The sequence below is a fragment of the Brachyhypopomus gauderio genome, chromosome 13, assembly GCF_052324685.1.
Source record: "Brachyhypopomus gauderio isolate BG-103 chromosome 13, BGAUD_0.2, whole genome shotgun sequence".
Lineage (NCBI taxonomy): Eukaryota > Metazoa > Chordata > Actinopteri > Gymnotiformes > Hypopomidae > Brachyhypopomus > Brachyhypopomus gauderio.
In genome coordinates, this window is record NC_135223.1 from 12706333 (window position 1) to 12723273 (window position 16941).

Sequence of the window (16941 nt, forward strand, 5' to 3'; positions counted from 1 at the left end):
GAAGGCCTTTAAACATTGCATTGTGGTACTTGGAGTATTTTACTAACTGCCTCGCGAAATGTTGTTCGTGAGCCATAACGAGGCTTTCGCGCATATTCCCATAACGGAACTACAACTCCCTACGATACATTATCGCATCTTTCGGGTACGGTGACTGTCAGGAACGTATTTGCGAGGTCGCAGTCTTCATCGCAGGTTGCCATCTACCAAACAAATGGTAAGGGATTAACTAATTGTAAAACGCTTGTTTCGCACTGTATGGTTTGTTGTAAGGAAGGGTCGAGTGGAAATGTTATGCGATGCACGTTATTTGTAACGTTATCTTCCACCCTCTGTCATTGGCGACAATAGTTGATTGTTGCCTTTGGTTAATAATAGACACCAGTCTTCCTCTGAGACGCAGGTGTCCCGTGGCTTATAGAAAATACAGTGAAATGCAGATAAATGCACTTTGCAGCCACACTGTGACAAACGGGGCTTCCCACGTCTTGATGTTGATGCAAGCCTGTGAGGTTTGACAACATAGTTACACTGGAACAACGTGTGTGTGTGTGTGTGTGTGTGTGTGTGTGTGTTGTTTCGGAAACTCGTTCACAAAGCTCCTAGTTTCCCCCTTACATCTTCCCCTTAGGTTTGATTCGGTGATCTGGTGATTTCCAGTTAGCGACATTATGGACAGTACCAAACCCATCCACGAGCAAAGGTTCGAGGCAGCGGTCAAAGTGATCCAGAGTTTACCTCCCAACGGTAAGATCTCGCTAAAGCAGGACGGCTTGATAACGTTGTATAAGCCTGCATTAACCCACATAGCTGTCTGACAGCAGCGCTCCATGCGGAGTGACTGCTCTGCGTGTTTAATCGACCAAGCCTCCAAAGTTGAACACTAAAACAGGAGGGAGCACTTGGATATAGTGTGCAGGGCTCCTCGGGATGAACCTACGTGTTACAGATCTTGGATCAGCGCTTGCGTGTGCTATCAGGCTGGCCTTGACCTGTGAGACTGGATTTTGTCCGGTTAGGATTACTGGTGTCAAATTCACCATAAAGTCCAGTACACCAGTGCATGGAGCTTTTACCGAAAGCCAAACGTTTAGAATGCCGCAGAGAATTTGAGATTACATATGGAGCTTTTGGGGGGCATGGATATGATTGGGTAACATTTATTTCATAATAAAATACTAAAATAACTAACTTCAATGCATTTATCTCATATTACAGGCTCATTTCAGCCATCAAATGAAATGATGTTAAAGTTCTACAGCTACTACAAGCAGGCCACCCAAGGTCCATGCAGCATTCCCCGGCCAGGTTTTTGGGACCCTGTTGGAAAAGTCAAATGGTACCAGACGAGATGAACAGCATTTATGAAGATTATGGTTTTTCTTGGTTTTCTAGCACTTTGCAACAATAGCAACAACTATTGGTCAATAGAATATTACACTGTCCTTTGGAATTAACCTCTGACATACTGGGAGTAAACCAAACATTTGTTAAGTTGAAAGTTCAGTTATATAAAAAAAAGCTTGTTGTTCACATTTGGACTACATTGACATTGTTGAATAACTGAGTTGTAACATTGTTGTGTGCAAACAGAACAGACAGAAATATTTGGCCATGAAAATTGTTCTCCTTGCCATACTAGGAAACTTAATGGTACAGTGACCGTTTTCATCACAATAGTTCACTCATGCTGTGATGTTTTTCACATTCTTTGGATCGGAGTTGTCCCTGAGCTGCACACAACTCTGCAAACAATAACATCTGAAAGTCCTTGAAATATGGTTACAGATGGTGTGGTTACTCCTCGACCTGCAGCTGCACCATGTAACATGACAAGACACCGGAAATGGAGACCAGCTTAGCAATACAAAAGTCCCTGCAAGAAGTGTGTTTATTTGTTTGTTTGTTTGTTTGTTTATAGGGATGCCTGGCACGCTCTCGGAGACATGCCGAAGGACGAGGCAATGATGGCATACGTGGAAGACCTGAAGCTGGTACTTGTGTTTTGTGCAGTCTGTTTGTTTTGCCAGTGCTGTTCTCCAGTCATGTGCCAGAGCGTTTATAACCTGTCTCTTTCTTGCTGCCTTTGCTGGTTTGTTTGAATGTTCAGATCCTAGAAAGCATGCCCATGACGGACCAGGTGGAGCAGCTGCTACAGATCCTGGGGCCCTTCTACGAGCTCGTGGATGAAGGCAAGAAGATCAGACATGTGTCAGACCTGAGCACAGGTGAGGGACCTCACAACAGGCTTAACTATACACACAATCTGTATTCATGTCTTTATTATGTGTGATAATGTATTTAGTCTAAAAAAAATGTCATTTATGTTTTAATGTTTAACGTTTCATGTTGTACACTATATTTTATATAAAACAAAAAGATTGTTGTCTTGTTTAATTATCTGTACCTTTGTGACCATTTATACTAAGTACCCAGAAAAACAGTTGAGTGGTAGTTTCTTTTCTGAACATCATTGGTATTATTACAGTATGTAACACTTTCTTCATTTTAAAGTTATTGTGTGCATGTGTGTACATTTGGTTTGGTGCTTAGCCCAGTTGGAAAGATTTGCTAGACAAATGGAAGGCAAGTCTGTTCACCCACTGATTGCACTTCCTGTTTTGAATGTAGAAGAATGAGTTTAGGTACGGCTGTAGAAGAATGAGTTTAGGTACGGCTGTAGAAGAATGAGTTTAGGTACGGCTGTAGAAGAATGAGTTTAGGTACGGCTGTAGAAGAATGAGTTTAGGTACGGCTGTAGAAGAATGAGTTTAGGTACGGCTGTAGAAGAATGAGTTTAGGTACGGCTGTAGAAGAATGAGTTTAGGTACGGCTGTAGATTTGTGTTGCTGCCCATCCCCTCCTCTCTCCTAGTTAGACAGTGTCATTGTTTGTATTAATGTTAAACTAGATTTTACAGCCCAGATCATACAGATAAACAAAAGCCTTCACTTCCAAAGCTATCGCTGTAACATGATAAGTGTGTGCTGTGATTGCTGGTAGGTTTGGGGAGTATGCTAACTGCACCTTCCACGGAGGTCAGTAAGAGCGTTATCAGAAATATGCAAATGAACGGAACCTTAGACGGTCATCTTACGAAAAACAGCGATAAACAGATCGAGCAACAGGACAGAGGCGGCGATGATGATGATGAGGACGACGACAGTGGTGATGATGAAGATGAGAATGAAGAGGAGGAAGAGGTGGAGCATATAAAACAAGGTAAAATGTCAAAGAAAAGCATTTGACTAATCTGTGGTAAGCATGTAATAAAGGGTGGAGGCACTCATGCTGTCATAAGAGCCGGAGGTATTTAAAACCTACTAACAAGTTCAAGTAAAAGAGTAAAATTTGAATGCAGGTTTCTCTTTTCTGCCACAGTGCCAAAGAAAAAGCTATTAACTGGGAAAGCTGAAAGTCTCCCGAATGGCAGTGTTTGCCAGAGCGAGGCTTCCCTGCCAAACGGAGTGCACGGCACCAGGTCCGCTCTCAATGGGACAGACCGGGAGGAGGAGAGGGACCGGGTCACCCAGAATGGTGCGATTAGTCACGTCAGCAATCACACCACAGGTGAGGAAGTCCAAGAGCGTATGGGTAGGGTTGTGTTAATGGTGTTAAAAAAATACTCTACGTGCAATGTTACCAGTTCGAGAAATAAGATTTTTTTTTTTGTATATATTTATTTTTCTGCACAAGCTTTTTGATGAATAATGTTCTTATCATACTCTGAGAGTCGTATAATGAAGACAGCACATTCTTACCACCAGCCTTCAAAACACCCATAGGCCTTAACACTGACATTCAGCTAGTGCTATTCAGCTGTTCACCTATCAGTTCTTTACAATTTATATATTTAATGCTAAAACATTTTCCTCATCTTATTCATTTAATATTATACATGTCAGCCAGAGTTAGTTATTAATGCTAGGTCACATTATTAATTGAGAATTGTGAATTGTGATTTCAGTAACTACATTGAAACTGTTATAAAGGTTATGTATTAATGAGAGTCTGGATTGAGCAGTGGGTCTTGGAGTTTAAGGACTTATTCTTGTAGATTCTATTACTTTTAATGTCCAGATTTTGTTTAGAATAAAATAATTAAAAACTAGTACACTGTATAGCAATTTCAGAAAACAACTATGGTGACATCTTAACTTTATATGCATCTAGCATATTAATAATAGCATTATGGTTAAAGCCAGTGCCAGCTTTAATTGCATTCTGATTTTCAAAGATGGCACTGAAGATGGACTCCTCCTTCATGTGGCAAGTGATTCTGACAGTGAGGTATACTGTGATTCCATGGACCAGTTTGGAGTTGATGAGGTAAAATATAGATAGATATAGTGAAAGTCACTGAGCAGTCTTAATCTCACAAAACGTCTATCAAAACATAAATGAGTTTGTGACATGACTCAATATGCCAAAATGAGCTTGTGTATTAGTAATATGTGTGTGTGTGTGTGTGTGTGTGTGTGTGTGTGTGTGTGTGTGTGTGTGTTTCAGGAACGTGAGGCTCGTGTGGACCATTCTCTCAGTGAGAGCCCCAGCACTCTGTCCTCTCTGGAGGAGTCCCCGCTCACAGGGCCGGGCCCCGAGATTGTGCAGGAGGCTCAGGACAGCGTCCAGCATGGTGGAGAAGACGGGAAGGGTGGCGGCGGTGGGGCCCAGAGGCAGAGCCTTAGTGTGGGCAGGCCGGGCAGTACCATGGTTGGGAGAAGACGAGGTACAGCCTGCCTACACGGAGCACTGCACTGGCATTACAGTAGTGCAGGCAAGCTGGGAGTTGTAGTCCTGGCCATGAAGGACCTTTAACAGTTAATTTAAATGCACTTGGCATTGGCATGAATATGTAACCAATAAAACAAGCCTAGATGGTCAAAATCAGACCATAAAAAAATACGTTCAGAAAACAAGAAAAGGAATAACCTTTTCCTATGTGTCCACCTGTAAAGAGGTTGATATTTGGCAATTAGCATGTCCTCGTTTGCAGAATGCTAATTGAAGTTTACTAGACTTCCTAGTTTTACTAGACTTGTAGACATGTATGTTTTTGTTATTAGACTATCCCTTTAATTGTTTGCTTGTGTCTGTCAGGTTCCAGGTCTCCAGGCCCGGGGTCTGGCACTCCAGGGCCGTTACAGGGTGGAGGAGGTGACGGAGAACGCTGGGGTACTAACGGGGGCGTGGGCGGAGACCTTAACGAGCAGATCGTCATGGCTCTGGCCCGCCTCCAGGAGGACATGCAGAGTGTCCTGGAGAGACTGCATACACTAGAAGCTCTTACAGCCTCCCAGGTTAGAAACAGTTCTTCTGTAAGAGCCATTTGTGCATTTCACATGCAGTGACCTTCATGGGTGTCTGGACATTTGAGCATTTCATTTATGAAATTTCTGTTCCATTGCCACTACCGCATAGCACACATTCGGATATTTCTCTCTTCCCAGGCAAGAGTAGCAGCTTTGCCATCGGAATACCTGCTAGCACCAGCAAACAGACCTCAGAAGGTACTTGGGGCCACTCTGAGCAGGCCAGGGCGACTGCTGTTTGCGTGCTGACCCACGGGCCCGTCAGAGTGACTGAACTTTGGTATTCAAAACTGAGCCAAGGTCAACTCACTCTGCTAAACTGAAATTGCTTTAATTGTTTGGTTTAGAAATGTGTTTTCAGTACAATTTTGAATCTCTCTCTCCCTGTGCATGTAATTGCATGTAATGAGTCACAGTAAGCTCAGAACTAGTTCTTCAGTGGCTACAGTATTGTGTGTGTGTGTGTGTGTGTGTGTGTGTGTGTGTGTGTGTGTGTGTGTGTGTGTGTGTGTACTGTGTGCAGAAGCATTCCTGGTGGCCTTTCGATGTGTCCCCTGCTACAGTGGCCCTTGCTGTCGTTTGGCCCTTTATAGCACAGTGGCTTATTCGTCTGTATTTTCAGCGACAGAGAAGGTAAATGCGTACACAACCTGGTATTTTACATTGTTGTTCAAAATTTTTATATAAAGTTGAATACTGGAGACAAATACACAGAGGATGGGGGAACAGAAAGTTAAACAACATCCCAATAAGGTTTGTTTCTTATTCAATTACCAAACATAGAGAGGCTCTGTGCAGTGTTCACATATCACACTCTAGCACACGTGGCTGTGCAGTGTTCACATATCACAATCTAGCACACGTGGCTGTGCAGTGTTCACATATCACAATCTAGCACACGTGGCTGTGCAGTGTTCACATATCACACTAGCACACGTGGCTGTGCAATGTTCACATATCACACTCTAGCACACGTGACTGTGCAGTGTTCACATATCACAATCTAGCACACGTGGCTGTGCAGTGTTCACATATCACACTCTAGCACACGTGGCAGTGCAGTGTTCACATACCACACTCTAGCACACGTTACTGTGCAGTGTTCACATATCACACTCTAGCACACATGGCTGTGCAGTGTTCACATATCACACTCTAGCACACGTGGCTGTGCAGTGTTCACATATCACACTCTAGCACACGTGGCTGTGCAGTGTTCACATATCACACTCTAGCACACGTGGCTGTGCAGTGTTCACATACCACACTCTAGCACACATGGCTGTGCAGTGTTCACATATCACACTCTAGCACACGTGGCTGTGCAGTGTTCACATATCACACTCTAGCACACGTGGCTGTGCAGTGTTCACATATCACACTCTAGCACACGTGGCTGTGCAGCGTTTACATGTCGCACTCTAGCACACGTGACTGTGCAGTGTTCACATATCGCACTCTAGCACAAGTGGCTGTGCAGTGTTCACATATCACACTCTAGCACACGTGGCTGTGCAGTGTTCACATATCACACTCTAGCACACGTGGCAGTGCAGTGTTCACATACCACACTCTAGCACACGTGGCTGTGCAGCGTTTACATGTCGCACTCTAGCACACGTGACTGTGCAGTGTTCACATATCACACTCTAGCACAAGTGGCTGTGCAGTGTTTACATATCAGACTAGCACACGTGGCTGTGCAGTGTTCACATTTCAGACTGTTGTGTGCTGAGACTTTGTGTTGGATGTTACTTTTTATATAATACACAGCAATGTAACAAATGTGTAATGTTAATGCAATGTAATTTTGTTTAAATGTAATGCTTTGTATTGGGTTAGAAAATGCGTGGTATAAATTCCGACTTTCTAATTCCTTGTTTGCTAATTGTTTCTCTGTCTACCGCTCTGTTGTAGAAGAACCCACTGAGAAGGCGTGTGCTCAGGGCGTTTGACAGGCCCTCTCCCCTGGTCAAGGGAGCCTGCTCCAGTCTGTCCTCCCATCTCCCTAACTACTGCTTTTGCACTATGATGGCAGCACTACGCGTCCCAACAGACGTAACGGATGAATGGATGAAATTGCAGCTTATAATCATAAAGGCTTTTTGTACTTTTTTAGTGTAATATGAACTAAGATTATAACTGCTTGGTTTGAGAAAAAAACAGAAGTAATGTAGTAAACAAAACTTTTTTTTTCATATTGAAATCCAACAGGGCATTATGATAATATTTATGTGAAGCTCATAGTTAAAGTGTTGCTCATTCTGCTTCAGTTTACCTGAAAGCCTCATGCATAAAGCTGCTAGTTAGTAATCCCTCAGAATGTGTGGAGTATACTGGTGTAGAAACACTGAGGTGTGGAGTAAACTGGTGTAGGAACACTGGTGTCTGGAGTCTACTGGTGCAGGAACACTGGTGTGTGGAGTATACTGGTGTAGGAACACTGGTGTGTGGAGTATACTGGTGTAGGAACACTGGTGTGTAGAGTATACTGGTGCAGGAACACTGGTGTGTGGAGTATACTGGTGTATGAACACTGGTGTGTGGAGTATACTGGTGTAGGAACACTGGTGTGTGGACTATGGGATGGGAGTTTTTGCTTAATGCGTCCTGTGTTGTTGTGATTTCTAAAACTCAGTGGAGATGGGTTATGATCCTTATAAACTGTAATGCAGCATCCCAGAATATGGTAAAACTATAATGAAAGGCTGTAGTGTGATAAGCTCCATAGTTACTGTCCACACCCGCAAGAGAACTAAACTAAATCAAACTAAAGCCATATTCCATAGTCTCGCATATTAGGACTGAAATGAGAGGAAGGCAGTGCAAGTCATAAAAAGAGGTGAACATTTTGCAACATTACTGCTGTGGATATTTGGGGGGAAATATACATAAATGATGGAGAATGTTGGCCCTGACCAATGCCACAAATGCTTTTTCTTACATATTCAGCATATCCATTATAACTATGATAATGACATGCAAGCATTGACCTTAATTCATAAAGAGTATTTAATTCTTTAAATTATGATATCGTCTTTCTAATTCCCCCCAGTATGAAGCATGATGCATTGCTGTCCATCACATTGAGTCAGGGTCTGCTGTTTGCCTTAGACTGACAAAAATTAATGCATTTGTATTTAGAATTATCCTTTGAACTTCATTTTGTTTCCTATTAGTGTAAATTGTTAAATACTGTTGATACCTATAATACCTGTATATTAGTAATAGAACAATATAATATATATGAAATTCAGAGTGATATTTTAATTGTAACATACTGTAAAGTAGTATTTAAAACTATATTGAATTGATTTCTGACTTTTTAATAGCAATTAGGTGAGAGTGTGTATGTTCAAGGTCCGTTTTGATTAGAAACGTCTTTTTATTAATGAATGAAATGATAATGATTAGCCACTTTCTCTCCTTCAAATGAACATCTGTGCACATTCACATCGTGAGCCTGGAGCACAAATAAAAACGGTTCACAAGTGTTTGAGGACACTGGTCCTCTGCAAAAAAGACTTTGAGAGTGAATCGAATCTTTTAACAAAGTAATGGTGGTTGTGTTTTAGCATAAAAAAATCACAAAACATGAACTCCAACATCTGCAGGATGAGTACGGAGTTCTAAAATGTTGATCGTTGGTTGAATATCTGTAATCAGGAATATTTGTCTGGCTAGAGAAATGTGTGACATTTTAAAGATGTATGAGTAAAAACAGATGAATGGTCCCAAAACTGAGATACTGATATTTTTATTAAACATGTACTGTAATATTTACATCCAGTGCAGTAAAAAGTTCTAATAAAACAATGTTGTTTTCCTCTCCCACACATTATTTAAATACACAATTAGGTCACTGAAGTACATTAAATATTTGAGCCATCTCATCTGAAAGGCTCTGAAGCCTGCATACAGTAGTGTTATAATGAATCATTTTACACACACCCCAGTGTACTTTACTGGAATTGGGTTTGGCAAATTGGGAACTGGACATGAGAGGAGACACCATATAAATCAGGAACGAACATCTTGTACAGAACCTCCGACGTGCACATGCATGTATTAGACAAAAGCAGCTTTGGTAAAGGTGTAGTCCTTTGACTTCGTGTGATGGCAGATTTCACACTAAAAACTAATTAAATTAAATGATCATTTAAGTAATCTGAGCTGAAACCACAACACCTTGAGAACATTTATAAACAGGTTAAATGAGAGAAGGAATTGTTATAGCCCACTAGTGTATGCATCAGAAGTCCTTAACACACGTGCTCCGTGTGTCACGTGACCATCACGTGACTGATGGGTGTGGTCACAGGCTGAAGCCAGACATAACCAAGTTCTGGGCCGTGTTTCTCGCCTCGAAGTACGACGTGTCCGTCTCATCGTCGGGCTGAGGGATGAAGGGCATGGTCTGGTTCTGGAGGTTGTCCCAGTCCAGACCCGTGAAGAACGGGTGCCTTCTCAGCTCTGACGGAGAAACCGGAGGATGCAAAGCTAAATCAGCACACTGTTCACCACCAGTGGTGTGCCAAAGGCACGTGAATACGCATTCAGCAATGTTGGACACAACTTGGCAATTTGTTAAACGTCTGCACCATTTTGGTGCACCAGTAATGCTCATGAAGTCTGCCCAGATCACAAAGGGTTCATGAGTTGAAACTTGTTTGTCTTTGGAAACATTCCTACGGCCAAACTGAAAGAAGGTAGCAACATCCCCTCAAGCAAGAACAAGGATAATATTAGAAAGTCAGTTTAGATTGTTGTCTGTTACGTTTCCATTATTGAGTAACAAAACTCATGGAAGCTAACCCTGAAGTGATCATAGCCTCACAAGAAGTCACTTCCAGATAGTTCTAGCCCTGCGAAATGCTTCAAAGCTTCGTGTTAGTTTTTTTTCTCCATACATGTTTTGCATACAAAAAGTAATCATGGATAATAGATATTAAGTGCTCAATACTGATCATCATTCCAGTGGCACATCACGGTGCATAGCTGGTACTTCAAGAGCTACAGCAGAATGTTTATTCTAAGAGCTGTAACAGTGTTCCTGAGGATCCTGCCCTCACCTTTCAGACCTGCTCGCTCGTTCACGTCTGTACTCAGGAGAATCTCAATAGCATTCCTGGAGTTCTGGGATAATTCCTCATCTCCATCAGGCCATGGAATATCTGCTCACGTCGACATCAGGATCACAAACGTCAGGATTAATTACAACACACTTTACAGATTCATAGCCATGTACATCAACCCGTGTCTTCAAGATTTATTTTAAAATACGGAATCTGGCCTGCATGTTGTTTTGGTGTGTATGATAAGGATGTCGGTAACCTCGGTTGAGAATGTTCTGGAACACGAGCTGAGGAGTCTCGTCGTTGAATGGTGGTACTCCAGTCAGGAACTCAAACAGACACACTCCCAGAGCCCACCAGTCCACCATGACATCTGTGTGGGGAAGAACAACCAGACTTAGTTAAAAGTGTCAACCAGCCTGTTCTACAGCTGTGGAAGCAGGGACAGCAACATTGACATTAGCTTAGTGTCAAAGCCATGACAAATTTATAGTGGGTTTACATTAGATTAGACGTTACATAATTTTTCAGTTTATTAGTGGTACTCTTAAGCAGGAAAAGAGGTAGTCTGTACACAGTGAGCTAGTGATTTAAAATGTAAAACTCATTTATGGCTGTAAAAATGGCCAACACTTAGTTAGACTATTCTCTACAGTGTTACTGGCCAGGAAAGAGGTAAAGACACACGGGTGTTCAGTGGAAAAACTGAACTAGGGTCCTGACGAGGATACAGCCTTCCACCAGTAGTCCCTCTCAGTAGTCCAAATCTTACTGACTGTGAATATGACTGTTAATGTCCCCCATTGTATCGATGTAGGATCGTCTGCCTGTGTTGAATTACAATTGGTTCCATCACCAAAACTGGCTACAGTGCCAATGAAGCAGCAAGAACATCAACCCACTTCCAGATGTCTACACCAATCACCGAGAACCCCCAACTAGTTCACAATTTAATCTGTTCCACCCCATAACACACCAGAGCTGGTTGGAGCTGGTGGACTGGTTGGGGATCTTTCGGGACTAGCCTTCCAGCGGATTACGCCATAACTCCCAAGTCCAAAGAGCAGCACTGCAGTTGTAAGAATGGCAAACCAAGCACAGCCAGCCAAGGAAGCAGCTGCCCATCCACATAATGGCATTAGTGAGCCATTCCCTCCATAAACTCCACCAAACTCCACCATCATGGCTAATGGCATATAAACGCTGGCAGGACGTAGCTAGCGTTAGCGTGCCATTATTAGCCGAGGTAGGGCTTTTGAATGAAGTACCACCTCCTTTAGAGAGAACAAACCTGCTCATGCACTAACGCAGTGATAAATCAGCAGGAGGCCACAGGTTTATAACATACTCACCACATTCACATACAGAGCCTGCACAAACATAAGGATCCATGAACAAGGCATTCAGAGGGCCATGACAGTCAAAAATGCAACTTCATAAATCCGCCTCATGTTCATGCCAAAGGTATGAAAAGCGTTCTTAACCATTTTCAGTTATCATTATTATTTATTACTACTATTGTTATTATATAACCATCTAAAGCACATTTTTGCACAACCCTGTGGCAGAATTAGCCTCAAGCCTTTAGCACCTACCCAAAGGTGCACGTTTAAACTGATCTTAGATCAGACGGTTAATTCTGTCTCCTCTTACCATGCGTTTTGCCCAGTAAGAGTTCTGGGGCCAGATAGTCAGGGGTTCCTAGTATGGGAGCGCCCTCTACTGGCTCAGGACCTCTGCGGACACTCTTGGGTGTTCGATATGGGGTGTGAGATAAGGTCATCGGCTGTGGAGTCTAAGATGTATACAAACACACACCCACACACACACAAACCACACACACAACCACACACCCACACACACACCACATACAAACACACACCCACAACACCACATACACACCCACAACACCCCCAAACCACACACAAACACACACCCACAACACCCCCACACACACACACACCAAATGTGTGAAGACAAAAATATGGGTGCATTCCAAAACAGGACAGGGTAGGGGGGTGAAGGGGTTTCAAAATATGCAGGTCTAAGCAAACATCACACATTCAAGGAAAGCTACAGCAATTAAAAAGGGGTTCACAAGCATCTGGATCAAAGTTTAGTTAAACGTAACTAGCACAGCTTTGCGCAAGTTTCCTTTTACCCTCCTTTCTGTGCGGGTCTACCTGGCAAAGTGAGCTGTTGACGCTGGACGTCTTCCTCTGCACAGGCGTGACGGCAGTGGGGGCGCTGTGGAAGGAGGTGGACACGTCCATGGTGTCCATGGAGACCAGGCTGAGGCGGGAGCAGCAGGAGCCGGTGGAGCGGTTGATGGAGCTGCAGTAGCTCCTGAACGCCACCACATTGCGGGGCTTGAGAAAGAATTTGCCGCTGGAGTGAACGCTGGGATGACCCAACGCCGAGCAGTCCATGTCAGCCCCGTGACCATCCGCCCTGGGCTGCTTCAGGGACACCGCTGAGCCACCGACACCCGCCTGCAGGGGAACCCTGGCAGACATCTCCTTTCTGCCCAGGTCCTCAGCCGATGGTGATACAGCAACATTCACACGGTCTTTGGACCAGCGCGGAGGGGGCGTGGCCGCGATCATGGACATGTCATTGACCGAGTTGTCGGAGTCCAGGCTGAGGTTCCTCCTCGGCTCGCTCTCTTCGCCGGGCGAGGAGGCGAAGTCCAAACCACCCATGACGATGCTGGTCTCCCCATGTTCATCCAGCTCACACAGAAGGTTCTTGGCCACGTTGGTGGGGCTGGATTGATTAGGGACCCCCTGCTGTCTGCCGGACTCCTTCCACAGTGCACCTTTACTCCCCAAGCCAACGGTGGAGAAAATCCCCGTCAGACCTGTATGGGCTTCCGTGTGATTGCCTGGAATGGGAAAACATCGCCTGTACTGACCACCACTCTTCTTAGCGTGGATCTCAGCTTGCTCTGGGCTCTTGTCAACTTCTGTGAACTGGCGTTTAACTGAGGAACTTCGCTTCAGAACAGACACTTTCTCTTCGGAGCAGCTAAGGCTCCTCTTGGGTTTTGTGAGGATGTCTTCAAGTGGCTGTCTTCCATACGTAGAGTGAGAACTGAGGTCCAGGTTGTGGAGGGGTTTCAGTGGAGTCTTGTTTCCTGGAATGGGTGTCTTTCCGGTCAAAGCTGTCACAAGAGGCTTCTTGCGAACTACATCGTCTCCATTTGGAGGCAGGAGGTTTTCGGCACCTTCTAATTTCTGCAATTGCATGACATTCATTGTTTCTCTCAAATGTTTTTATTTACAAAAGAAGGATATTTTTTGTCAGTGTTTTAAAACGTAAGGCAAAAAGTAAAACCTGATTAAAAGGAATGTACCTTTTCAACTAAGCGACAACGCTGACTTAAATTATGCGACATCTCATCTTGTTACATACCCTCCCAATTCCATGCAACACAACACACACAGGCATAGTAAGGCTGCTTACCCCCTCTTCCTCCCACTGTGGGCTGACACAGCTCTCCGAGTCTGTGGTGGACAGCCGCAGCCCCGAGTGGGCACTGCCAGCACTTAACGTCTCAAACCGCTTCCTGGATTTCATCAGCCTCGGTGTCAGGCTTTTAGCCAGGAGGCTAGGACTGAACACGCTGTTAGCCCCTGAAACTGAACACACAAGTGCACTGAAAGCAGGATCAGCCAACTGCAAAGGGAATGCTGCTCAACGTGTCCCGACAGGTCAGAGGTCAGGGAGCGCACTGGTCATGCGCTGGTTACCCAGGGCTCGGGAGCGGCACATGGGTGAGGACATGGGCTCCCTCCTTCTGGTCAGCAGAGGCGAGCAGAAGGACCCTTTGCTGTTGTCAGCTTTCCCACAGGATCCAGGGCTGGCCAGAGCGGACGTGCTGCTGGGACGCTTGCCCTCCACAGGAGTGTTCTTCTGTTTGTGTGTGCGTTTGGGAGAAGACAAACCACTGCATGTGTGATACATCAGGTGGCCAATTGGTAGAACCCACATTAAAATCTACAGCACATTATGTGTTCACAAACATAAGAATGGTATTATACTCACAAGTCCAAGGGAACTTATCAGGGACAAGACCTGACCTGGTGTTCTGAAATAATCTTTCTTTGGTTTTGACAAAGAGGGCGTGGTCAGTATGTCCATGAGACTCAGTTCTGGAGAATATGAACATAAATATTTCTATCGGGCATGTCTGGACATGAATCAGGTCTGGAAACTCATTTGACAGACTTACATTCTGCATTAAGCAGAGGTCAATCAACCAAACTGTGAATGTCAACCCACCTCTGTCAAGTTTCACTTTTGAGAGGCCAAAGTCGGTCAGTTTAATGTGTCCTTCATTGGAGATCAGCATGTTGTCAGGTTTCAAATCTCTGAGAAATTAGACATATTTCTGATAACTGTTTTACTTACTGATAACTTCAATTAAAACTACACACACACAAAATTGGCTACTACCTATGAAGTACAAGTTTTTATAACAAGTACCTGTGAATGATTCCATGTCGGTGAAGATAATCTAAAGCCAGCGCCACCTCTGAAATGTATTTTATTGACATGTCCTCATCAAAGTAGCCATAGATGTGGAGCAAAGACTTCACATCTCCGCCAATGAGATACTCCATAACCTTAGAAAACAAACATGTCTTAATTCTTTGAAAATCTCTCTTTTTGACACATCGATTCACCTTAAACCTGTTGGTTCATGCTTCATGTTAAAAACAAATCCAACTTCAGTCAAGGGCTCGCGTGAACGTCTCAGTGAGTACAACGGCGGTATCTGCTTCTACATACCAAATACACCTTGCTGGCCGTTTGAAGAGAGTAATACAAGTGTACAATGAAAGGGCTTTTGCTGAGGGCCAGCGCGTCTCTCTCAGCCCGCATCTGGTCAGTCATGTTCTTATCGACCATGTCCGCCTTCTTCACCACCTTATGAAAGAACAAATGCACCACTTGAGTAACTGTATCCACAGACTTTATGAGCTGCTACACACACACACACACACACACACACACACACACACACACACACACACACACACACACACACACACTTGACAAGCCAGTGTGTGAATATGTCCTTACTTTTATAGCGTACAGTTTTGAGTTGCTCTTCTTTCTAGCCAAGAAGACTTTTCCAAAGGCGCCGCGGCTGACGGGCTTCACCACCTGGAACTCGTCGATGGAGGGCGGCTTGGGCACATCTGTGCTGCTCGCACGCTTGGACCCGTCTGGTTGCTCTTGCGCTTCCATTGCTGAAGATGATCTTACCTAGAGTGATCTTACCTAGAGTGATTTTATAAACTGTCGCCTATTTGTCTCCAGTGTGTGATCTGCTGAGACACATTCTCATCTGCACAGTAAGTTAGCTAGCTAGTTCAAAAATTAACATCGTGAAACCGATGCAAAATCCCTGCCAAACCCCTTATCGAGAACATTAGCTGCTAACAGCTAACAGTACATGGTATTCAGTAAAACTGCAAATATCGGTGCGTTTATATCCACTAGGACCATCGCCAGTTTTGACAAACAAGGAATACTGTTTTGAATTTTGAAATGTGCACCTTGTTTGGGGTCTTACTGTGAAGCAGACCAGTACTTGCCTTGAGTATGAATAATTATTGATGTCAAGAATAAAACTCTGCTGTGGGTCAGATTTTATGTTACATGATCTACTTAAATATTTAGATTTACCTGGCTTCAAAATGAACGTTTTCAATATGTAAAATGTTAAATATATCGAAATAGTCCCAATTTACATTAGGCAAAAAATTGGACTACTAAAGTTAGCACACTTTGGCATGAAGCCCTCTAGTGGACACCAAATGTAATGCACCCTTGTCTACATTTAGGACACGGCGTAGTGAGAAAGACGGAGGAGTCTACAGAGCACAACATGCATTAAATATACATTTACATAAAGATAATTACCATAAAGAATTAGGCTAGGTAGTCTGGTAAACCAGTCAATTTCAGCCTTCGGCTAATAAGTTAGACTTACATTGTAAGCCATTTTTATTATCGCTTTCACAAATTTTCTTAATCGTTGTACTACATATATATATATAATATTTATATATGGCGATTCAATTTGCAGTCCTTAAACAGCTGTTTCCACAAACTAAGTACACAGCTTTACCTTCAGTAAATATAGAATCCCATGCCTTGCTAAAAACTTTTAAACTTGTTTAAAAAGATCTAAGTTAATTTATTGAAAGCTGTCCAACACATTCGCTGACACATTTAAGTGAAATGGAGAGTCGCAAATTAATAAAAGCGTCGTAGTTCTTTTCGTGCACATACAGTATACAGTAATACGTGTCGTAGTTGGACGTTTACTTTTTAAATCTATCAACGGTCTCTGGTAAAGTGTGCCAACAGCGCCGCCTACTGTTCAGGAGCGATGTGTTGGTACGAGACAGTGTATTTGTGAGGAAATCTCGCTAGACGGTTGCTCCTTGAGAAACATGACATGGGAATGTTTTTGTAAAACATTATATTTGGTTATTAAGGGTGATATATTAGAAAGTTGCTATGTTTAAAAGTCACAT

The 16941-nt window shown here is 43.5% G+C and overlaps 2 protein-coding genes across 6 annotated transcripts; one reads left to right on the top strand and one right to left on the bottom strand.

The window, feature by feature from the left end:
- Positions 1–63: 63 nt before the first annotated feature.
- acbd5a (acyl-CoA binding domain containing 5a) lies at positions 64–9061 on the top strand. Of its 4 annotated transcripts, none has more exons than XM_076971021.1 (13): positions 64–217; positions 632–747; positions 1219–1339; positions 1922–1994; positions 2111–2228; positions 3004–3222; positions 3382–3570; positions 4238–4329; positions 4510–4729; positions 5101–5300; positions 5451–5510; positions 5836–5945; positions 7230–9061. In XM_076971021.1, exons 2-13 carry the CDS (start codon positions 672–674, stop codon positions 7240–7242), a joined length of 1491 nt encoding a protein of 496 aa, XP_076827136.1. In that variant the 5' UTR covers positions 64–217; positions 632–671; the 3' UTR covers positions 7243–9061. The 4 variants fall into 4 exon arrangements, with proteins under 4 accessions (XP_076827136.1, XP_076827137.1, XP_076827135.1 ...); XM_076971022.1 differs by having other exon boundaries at positions 661–747; XM_076971020.1 differs by having other exon boundaries at positions 90–217; positions 600–747.
- On the bottom strand, positions 9054–16445 carry mastl (microtubule associated serine/threonine kinase-like). 2 transcript variants are annotated; one of them, XM_076971003.1, is made up of 13 exons: positions 15476–16445; positions 15182–15319; positions 14876–15015; positions 14672–14760; positions 14435–14541; positions 14140–14302; positions 13853–14028; positions 12571–13623; positions 12041–12182; positions 11740–11757; positions 10647–10760; positions 10385–10486; positions 9054–9785 (listed from the first exon to the last, which is right to left on the bottom strand). In XM_076971003.1, exons 1-13 carry the CDS (start codon positions 15641–15643, stop codon positions 9628–9630), a joined length of 2568 nt encoding a protein of 855 aa, XP_076827118.1. In that variant the 5' UTR covers positions 15644–16445; the 3' UTR covers positions 9054–9627. The 2 variants fall into 2 exon arrangements, with proteins under 2 accessions (XP_076827118.1, XP_076827119.1); XM_076971004.1 differs by lacking the exon at positions 11740–11757 and having other exon boundaries at positions 15476–16441.
- Positions 16446–16941: the final 496 nt, after the last annotated feature.